The following is a 9,853-nucleotide window of genomic DNA, read 5'->3' on the forward strand; positions in this document are numbered from 1 at the left end:
ATCCATACTTTGAGCGGTGCGGATCTAGGGTGAGGTTGCATAATGAGTCATGGAGATGGGAATCCACATGATCCGGAAAGGAGAGACTCTTGGGGACTTGACCGTTGAGCCGGAGTTGTATGAGGAGATCGAGAGAGTTACGAGAAGCCGATGCTAGAATTCGAAGTGGCGCGACACGAGAAACAGGCGAAGCCGGGGTTGATTCCAAGTTTGTTATCCATGCGATGGTAGTCGAGGTTTGGAGGACGGTGGTGTGTTCCGGATAATGAGGAGCTGAAGAGGAATATTCTTACTGAGGCACATGCTACACCATACTCGGTTCATCCTGGGGGAGATAAGTTGTACAAGGACCTCGAGAAGACCTTTTGGTGGCCGAATATGAAGAGGGAAGTTGCTGAGTTCGTAGCTCGATGCTTGACGTGCCAGAGAGTGAAGGGTGAACATAAGAGACCGCAAGGGAAGGTTTAACCATTAGATGTGCCGGAGTGGAAGTGGGAGAGCATTTCTATGGATTTCATTGTGGGGTTGCCTCGAACTCAGAAAGGTAACAATATGATTTGGGTGATCGTGGATAGGCTAACCAAGTCGGCTCACTTTATCCCCATGAAGGATACTTGGAGTAAAGGCCGAGTTGGCCAAAGCTTATGTTCGGTATGTGGTGAAGTTGCATGGTGTACCCAAGGACATCATTTCCGATAGAGACTCCAGTTTCTATCCAAATTCTGCGGGCAGAGTTACGATCACTAATGGGTACTCAGTTAAAGATGAGCACCGCCTTTCATCCAGCTACAGATGGTCAGAGAGAGAGGACTATTCAGACACTCGAGGACATGTTGAGGGCTTGTGTTTTGGAGTTCGGCGGGTCTTGGGAGGACAGAATGGGGTTGATTGAGTTTTCATACAACAACAGTTACCACGCTAGTATTGGGATGGCTCCATTTGAGGCTCTATATGGCAGAAAGTGTAGGAGTCCTGTGTGTTGGGATGATCGAGCTGATGCGGTAGTTTTGGGACCAGAGATGATTCAGGCGATGGTTGAGCAGGTGCGGATCATTCGACAGAAGATGAGGGTTGCCCAGGACCGGCAGAAGAGCTATGCTGACGCTAGGAGAAGCGACGTTTCCTTCCAGGTGGGAGAGAAAGTAATTCTTAGAGTGTCTCCGATGAAGGGAGTGATGAGGTTCGGGAAACGGGGAAAGTTGTGCCAGAAGTTTATTGGGCCATATGAGATTTTGGATAGAGTTGGAGAGGTGGCATACCGGCTAGCTCTGCCACCAGCTTTAGCCAGGGTACATAATGTCTTCCATGTTTCTCAGTTGAGGAGATATTTGAGTGACCCTTCGCACATTTTGAGCCATGACGTGGTCGAGGTGGATGAGCAGTTGACCTACATCGAGACGCCTAAGGAGATTTTGGACAGGAAGGTTAGAAAGACCAGACACGGAGAGACTGCTTTAGTGAAGGTGTTGGGGACTAATCATAAGGCAGAGGAGGCTACCTGGGAAACCGAGGCCGCAATGAGAGAGAGTTATCCACATCTGTTCACTTGAGGTAAGTTACGGGACGTAACTTTCTTTTTAGGAGGGTAGAATGTAACATTTCGTGTTTGTGTAGCCTAGTTGTGTGTTTGACTGTGTTAGTTATACGGGATGTCTTTATATTTTCGTATGACATGTTTGGTATGGGAGCGAACTTCGGGACGAAGTTCATTTTAAGGGGGGAAGACAGTAATACCCCGTATTTTATTATCGATTGAGCGAGTTTTTATTATTTAATGGTAGCGTAAAGGTAATGAGTCGGGTTCATGTTGTAAGATGAGTCGGGTTTATAGTTTTGGGTCAAGGTGTCATAGCCCATTTACCCACTTACCCATTTACCTTTTTACCTCACCAAAACCCTAAAACGAAACCCTAATCCAACCTTAAAACCCAACCCTCTTCATACCGTCATTTCTTCACATCACTATCATCAACCCTTTTTCTTTCACGCCTCACGCATTATTTACAGCCAACGAGCGCACGCCGATGAGTGTGGAGGGAGTAGGGTCTGCCGTGAGTCTAGGGAAGCCGTTGCTAGTGGTCGAGGGTGGTTGTACTGGCCGGAAAAGCACAGATCGACGGCCGTCATAGGTAAGGTTTCCTGTTTTCATTTCTGTCACGCTGATTTGATTTGAGTTGTACGTCATTTAGGGACTGTTGTAGCAGTCGTGGGGGTGTGGGATGTGTTGTTGGTGATGAGTCGAGTCGGGTGGTGGTGGGTAGAGTGGTTGTCGTCGCTGTTGGTGGTTGCAGTGGTGGTGTTTAGGTGTCGGGGTTGTTTGGGTGATTTTTGTTCATTTCAGACAGGGGTAATGGGGTGGCACCACCGTGGACTCGGGGGAGGTCGAATCGGTGGTGCCACGTGTGTCAGAGTCGCCGTGCGACGGTGGTGGCAAGAGTGGTGGTTGGTAAGGTGGCAGGGGAGTGTCGTGGTGGCAGGCGAGTTGGGAAAGGGGCCTGTTGTGGCGTTTTGTGGCGGCTGGGTTGCAAACAGGGGCTGTTGGTGGGGTTGGTTCTGACCACCGGCGTGGGTCGACCACGTTGGTGGTGGTTGGAGGTGCCCAGGCCAGACCTGGTGTCAGGCCTGGTGGTCGGCGGTGAGGGTTGGTGGCTGCTGGGGTGAGTTGTGTCGGGTTGGGTTTTGTTTTTTTTTGGGTCTTTTGTTACGGTTTTTATTTTAGTAAGTCGGGAGATATGTATATCTCTATTATTTCTATTATTTACGTTATTAAGTTAATATTAAGTAGCGGTGAAGGAATAATGTATTTAAGTTTTTGAGTCGGGATTTTATTTCGGGAAGGTTACTATTTTTAGTAACCTGCTATTTTTGGTAATTGCTATTTTGGAAACTTCCCATTTTAGGAAACTTTCTATTTTGGGTAACTTATATTTTTAGTAACTTCTAAATTGGGAAAGTTTCTACTTATAGTAACTCTTGAGTATGGGAACGGGAATAGTTAATTGAATTAATTATGTTATGCATATGTTTAGGTGGCGAGTTTCGGTGGAGTACTTCGATCTGCAGGTTAGCTTATTACCGCTATTTGAGGTAGGGGAATACACTGGACTTGATATAGTACAATGTGATGGATTGGATTAGTGAATCGGTGATTTTTATGTTATAACATGATTGTCTGATTTAATTCCGTTAAGCATTATCGTTGAACTGTTTTAATATATTGTTGCATCGGAGTTGGTGGAGGTGGAGGTGAGTATGGTGTGGTGATAAGGCCCAGGCGGGTTCTGCAGGACTTGCCCTGGTGTCCTCAACATGCTGAGTGAAATGGATCGGCTACGGTCGATATTTATAGTCTATCGGAGATCGGTATGGCTGGGTTGTCCGGGTTATGAGTTGTGATGGCGGTGGTGGTGATGGAGGAGCTTGTGTTTTATGTTGTTGTTTTATTGTATTACCTACTCAGCTTCGGTGACCACCCGTGTATTCGTGTACGCCTTTGTGATGATCCAATTATTGGGAGCGGTTGACGGTATTTCAAAGACTGATGGGAGCTGGCCGGGAAGAGAGCTTGGATGACTGACTTAGTGCCTAGCCCACCTTAGTCTTATTAGTAGTTTTATCAGACTTTATCTTTTGGTCGTATTTTTGGAGACTTTGTTTTAATTTCAGTTGTAATATCTCTACCAACCTTTTAATAAAGTACTGTGTTTCTTTCCTTTGTTATCTACTGCCTCGGGTTTCCGAGATGGTAACACCGTCATTTATCTGAGGAGTCCTAGTTCAGGCCCTTAAATAAATGGGGGTGTTACACATTGCCTATCTGACCGCCCAGTACTTTCAGGCCCAGGTGCTGAAGGAGGCGGGACCTATTGCCTGCGGTGGCATAGCCACCATTCTTGCCCATTCCCTTTTCCCCGTCTAGCCTCGTGACTTGCAGTACCTCGAGGGAGAGAGGTATCTGAGTCTGGATGCCATGCTTTCTCAGCATTGGCTGACCACAGACTACCAGACATGGAAGATAGACGGTTCCTTCTCTGTGGACCTACCTTGTGACACTCTCCCCCGTCTAGCCCCTTCGCCTACTGTCGCTAGGGGCGACCGACTGCCACCTCCACCGGACTACCACCTTCCACTCCAACCACCTCCCACTTTACTCGCTGCCAAGAAGCGGCATAGACTTGAGATTGGAGAGGGTTCCACACCTTATGGGAGTGCCCAGTCTTCCACGACTACTCCCATCTCGACCCCTACTCCCACTCCTACTCCTGCACCCACCGACCAGACACAGCCACAGCCGGTTTTTCCGGACACTTTTGTACCACCTCCACCATTTGTGGCATCCGCAGTCATGGACGAAGGGCGCCGTAACGGTTTGTTTCTTGAGATTATAGAGCGACAGGCTCGTATGGAGAGGGACTTAGCTCTTACCTTACACCCTCTGTACGACTACCACTTGAGGCGACAACGTCCAATCCCAGAGGGTTGGCCACACCCTTCCTTTTACCGGTACCCAGCTGAGGGGTACCCGGAGTCTGCTGAGGAGGAGGAGGAGGAGGACGAGGACCCAGAGGTGGCAGCGGAGAGAGCTCGAGCTGAGCAGAGGAGGAGAAGAGAGGAGGAGGAGGATCCGAAGTTCAGGATGGACGACATCCGTGATGAGGAGGCTGATGAGTAGCTACCGGTCTACTCACTTCCCCAGTTTTCTGGCTGGTTTGGGGAAGTTCGTGTTTTCTATATATATCTTACTCTTTTATTTTTGTCTCCTCTTTATTTTATTGTTTTGATTCTTTATTGGTTGTATATTCTCGTTCCCCTGTATATATCTGCTGGTGTATGCTGGAGGACAACGAGGGCGTTGTCCGTTTTGGTTTGGGGAGGGTATTGCATCCTTTTCAGTCTGCATTTGCATTTGTTTTGCATTCACGTTTATTTGGTCACAATTGGGGAGTTTGTTTGAATTTTTTTCTAAACTAAAGGTTTAAAGGAAGAGAACTAGAGAAAAGAGCAGTAAAAACAGGAAATAGAATTAAACTATCAGATATAGAAGGGTCATGTCAGGAATTCGGTTCACTACGGTAGTCCAGTGACTCAACTGTAAACAACTTAGACAAACTAATACAAGAGGGATATGGAAAGGTCCTTTCGGTCCACTTTCTATCCTAAAATACCACTAACTTAACTTTCATCCTCGTCAGGGTAGTCTACTGTTCATAGCAGGCCTATTTAGTCCAATCTTTCGATCCAGGATTAATTTTAGCCAGATTAAAAGGGTGACTCAGAAGCGTGCACTCAACTAAGTCGGTAAAATACAGTTAAATTGCTATGGTGACAGAATCTCATAATTAATTCATCTAACCTATTTACTACATCATCACATTCCTACCGTAGATCCCCTAATCCCAACTTGAATTAGATTTAGCTTCTCATATTGCTATTAATACTGTCAAAACTAACAGCAGATAAATAACCAGCATTCAACATATTAAAACGATGATTAAATTGCATAAAAAGTAAATTAGGGCAAAAAGAAAATAAAGCAAGACGAAGAATTTAAGCAAATGAAATGATGTTTATTATTTAAAAAGGAGAAAGAGATTACAATCGTGCGAATCCGGCGTAAAGAAAAATCAAATCCGAGCGAAATAAATCCCAAAATAGAGTTACAGTGAAGGAAAAAATAGTACGCAGTCTTGAATGATAGATAAAAAGATAGATGGAAAAATTAGATGCTAATAACCTAGTAACGTAATGCTTAAATAGAAAAACAACTAAGTCCATAAGCTAAAATAAATTCACGGGCTAATTAAAGCCCACGCCAGCAGAAACCACTCGATCGAGTGGAATAAAACCACTCGATCGAGCAAAACTCCATAAAATCTACTCGATCGAGTACTTCTCTTCCTTTAAACCTTTAGTTTAGAAAAGATTTCAAACAAACTCCCCATTTGTGACCAAATAGACGGACTTCTACAGATATCTTGACTCCCTGAGGAGATCGACTTGACTTCCCTAGCTATATAGTTAGTTTAGTTAGTTTATTTTTGATAGGTATACGACAGACGTATCAGATAGAGAAGGGTCATGTCAGGAATTCGGTTCACTACGGTATTCCAGTGTCTCAACTGTAAACAACTTAGACAAACTAACGCAAGAGGGATATGGAAAGGTCCTTTCGGTCCACTTTCTATCCTAAAATACCACTAACTTAACTTTCATCCTCGTCAGGGTAGTCTACTGTTCATAGCAGGCCTATTTAGTCCAATCTTTCGATCCAGGATTAATTTTAGCCAGATTAAAAGGGTGACTCAGAAGCGTGCACTCAACTAAGTTGGTAAAATACAGTTAAATTGCTATGGTGATAGAATCTCACAATTAATTCATCTAACCTATTCATAATACTCAACATATATCTCATAATACTCAACATATTCATATATGTTCAAATTTATTTAGTCATAAAATAAATTACAAATCTTATGCATGCAAACTTAAATTAAAAGAGAAGAAACCATCAACCCTTACAATGTGATTTCGGTTTCATAGGCACCAACAAGATCTCCTACTTGTTAGTTCTTGAGCATTCCAAATAATGGATGAACAAATATTCAAGTATAGAATCTCTCCCAAAAGTGAATACCCAAGGAAAAACTCTTAATAACTAATATTATTATGTTCTAGTAATAATAAAAGTCTTTGCTTAAAATTTGACACAAAATATTTATTTGTTCTCTTGAAAAATTTCGGTCCAAGAGGAGGAGATTTTGTGGTTTTTATTTCTCTAAAAAATTTCATAAGATGTAGAGAGACATAATTTTTTACACTAGCAAATTATGTGAAGAGGAAGTGAATAATAAAAGAAAAGCCCCCTTTGTCTTTTCTACGTGGAAACCGGTTGGAGGGGAAGGAGATCCCAATGCATGGGCTAGTTTTTCTACCCAAGAAAAACATAGGTATGTGTTAGGCCCAGATTAGCCTGGCCTGACCATAACCTGACCTGACCTTACAAGGCTGACTGAAGAAGACGAAGACCGGACAATTCTAGTCATTATTGCAATCAAAGTTTGCCTTATCCTGGAAGAGAAGCCCGATGGTAAGTCTGAAATAGCCTGTGAGTATTAAAGCAGGCTAAATTAAGCTGAAGAAGAAGCAAAACGGTTATATAAAGATATATATTCGTGGCCTATCCTCAAGGAAGACCAAGTCTAATTATAAAACCATATTGCCCATGAACCTGGACGTGCAAAGGAAGAGAAAGTTAAGGATCAATCAAATAGGAACGAGTATCATCGATAAAGACCACAACAAACCGATCCAAGAACTACCTGAAGACCCGGTTCATCAAATCCATAAACACTGCTGGTGCATTAGACAACCCAAACGGCATCACAACATACTCATAGTGACCATACCTCGATGTTCAAGCTGTCTTGAATATGTCCTCCTCCCAAATCTTCACCTGATGGTAACCCGACCTCAAATCGATCTTAGAAAAGACCGCTGCACCGTTCAACCGATTAAACAAATCATCTATCCTCGGTAAAGGATACTTGTTCTTCATTGTAACTCTGTTCAGCTCCCTATAATCGATGCATAACCTCAAACTCCCATCTTTATTTTTCACAAACAACACTGGTGCTCCCGACAGTGATACACTAGGTCTAATGTATCCCTTCTCAATCAGATCGTCCAGATGTTTCTTCAGCTCCCCCAACTCCATAGGACCCATGCGGTACGGTGCCTTAGAGATTGGCCCCGTCCCCGGTTTAATTTGACACTGAAATCTATCTCCCTCTTCGGTGGCAAACCCAGTATCTCATCTGGAAAGAGATCAGGAAACTCTCCCACCACTGGTATCTGCTTAACTGTCGGACTCTCTATACTATGGTCTCTCATATGGCATAAGATCAACGGACACCCCTTCCTTAGATAAGACTTCAAGGTCACTGCTGCTATCAACTTAACTTTGCGTTTGACAACAAACCCACGATAAGACACACTAATACCCTTTTGACCTCTCAAAGAAACCGTCTTTTGATGAGAATCTATCTTAGCCTTGTACTTACCCAGCCAGTCCATACCAAGTATCACCTCAAAATCCTCCAAAGGAAACTTCAACAAGTCCACTGGTAAGTCAACCTGCCCAACTATCATAGACACACCTCTATACAACCACCCACAAGATACAGACTCACCCGACGGTATAAAAACATCCTCTTTTACAGACTCATACTCACTCAAACCCAAAAGCTAAGCATGACTCGATGATACAAATGACTGTGACGCCCCCGAATCAAACAAAACAAAGGTAAAGACTCCATTAACAAAAAAAGTACCCGTGATAACGTGAGCATCATCCTCAGCTTCTTTCTTCTCCATCATAAACAGCTGACCACTGGTCTTCTGTCCACCTCCCTGGACAGTACTAACTGAAGTAGACGGCATAGCAGCCGACCCCTGGTTGTTGTTGTTCGTCGCCGGTCTCTGATATGAATTACCGCCATTGCGGTTAGCCCCACCATTGTTATTACTCTGACCACCCCGGTTATTCCACGACCCAGCTGGCCTGTTACTAGCATAACTCTGAGATGGACCCTGAGAGAAACTCCCATGTTCTGGTCTCTGGAAACCCCCACTCACAGCACTAGTACACTCATGCCTCTTGTGGCCCATACCACCACAGTTGAAGCAAGACAAACCCCAACTTCTACCGCCACCTCCACGGCTACACCCATAAGAAGCTCCACCACTAAACCCCGACCCCGAAGACTAACCTCTCACCTGGTTATAGCCGCCCCTCTTGTAACTAGACTGACCACCACCCTCACTCTCAGCCTTCCTCTCCTCAGAAGCTCTCTCTCGGTTCTCCTTAGTCATCTCAACTAACCTCTCAGCTCTCCCGGCACACTCATATGCCTCCTTAACATCTGTAAGGACCCCTACCGGCAACTTCTCCATGATCTTGGGTGTCAACTCCTTCTCAAATCTCAATGCCAAGTTCTCTTGGTTCAGCCCCATGTCCTCTGCGTACCTAGATTTCTCGTTGAACTTATGGTAGTACTTAGCAAGTGTCATGTCAGAAGTCGTCTTAAAGTCATCAAACTCCTCACTCAACTTACTATGCACATGCTCCGGTACAAACTCTCGCATCATAGCCCTCTTAAACTGATCCCACGGTATAGCAGGTTGCCCCGATTTCACATATAAGTCCTTAGCACTCACCTTAACCTTATCCCACCACTCACCAGCTGCTTCCCTCATGTAGAACGCAGCTTGTTCCACTCGAAGTTCCTCTGGGCAATGCACCAGATTAAGTATGTTCTTCATCTCTCTATGCCAATTATGCAGCAGAATTAGCGCCCCACTCCCCATGTACTCTTTAGGATTAAACCTCGCTATATGTATACTTATTTTGGAGTGATCTGGCCCCGCCTCTTTATCTTTCCCAACTTTCATCAAAACCTCAGTAAGTGCATCTTGGTGCTCCAACATCTTAACAATCTCATATATACTCATGTTCTCTGCCCTGGCATACAACGTGGTTCTCTTTGGCGGCATCTTAAAACTATATAAGAAAAGGTAAACATGAACATGCATCCCATATCTCAAAACACTAAAACGACCTCTACAGCACCTAATCGATCGAGTGCCACAACCCACTCGATCGAGTGCCTCGACTCCAGAACCTGATCAGAAAGCACCCAAAAACGTACTCGATCGAGCCACCTCCTTACTCGATCGAATTGCCCCCACTCGATCGAGTGCCCATCCTACCCGATCGAGTGCCCAAAAACAGACTACTGCCCAGAAATGAAAAACTACCTACTCGATCGAGTTATCCCTACTCGATCGAGTCACT

At 44.5% G+C, this 9,853-nt stretch overlaps 1 protein-coding gene across 1 annotated transcript; it reads left to right on the forward strand.

Annotated features, from left to right (window-relative positions):
* Window positions 1-1,019: 1,019 nt before the first annotated feature.
* On the forward strand, window positions 1,020-1,550 carry LOC141632904 (uncharacterized). The gene has a single exon (XM_074445407.1). It carries the CDS (start codon window positions 1,020-1,022, stop codon window positions 1,548-1,550), a length of 531 nt encoding a protein of 176 aa, XP_074301508.1.
* The last annotated feature ends 8,303 nt before the right edge of the window (window positions 1,551-9,853 follow it).

Source organism: Silene latifolia, chromosome Y (assembly GCF_048544455.1).
Source record: "Silene latifolia isolate original U9 population chromosome Y, ASM4854445v1, whole genome shotgun sequence".
Classification (NCBI taxonomy): Eukaryota; Viridiplantae; Streptophyta; class Magnoliopsida; order Caryophyllales; family Caryophyllaceae; genus Silene; species Silene latifolia.

Excerpts from the sequence above, each read along its gene's own strand:
- LOC141632904 (XM_074445407.1), top strand. The coding sequence starts at position 1,020 with ATGATTCAGGCGATGGTTGAGCAGGTGCGGATCATTCGACAGAAGATG.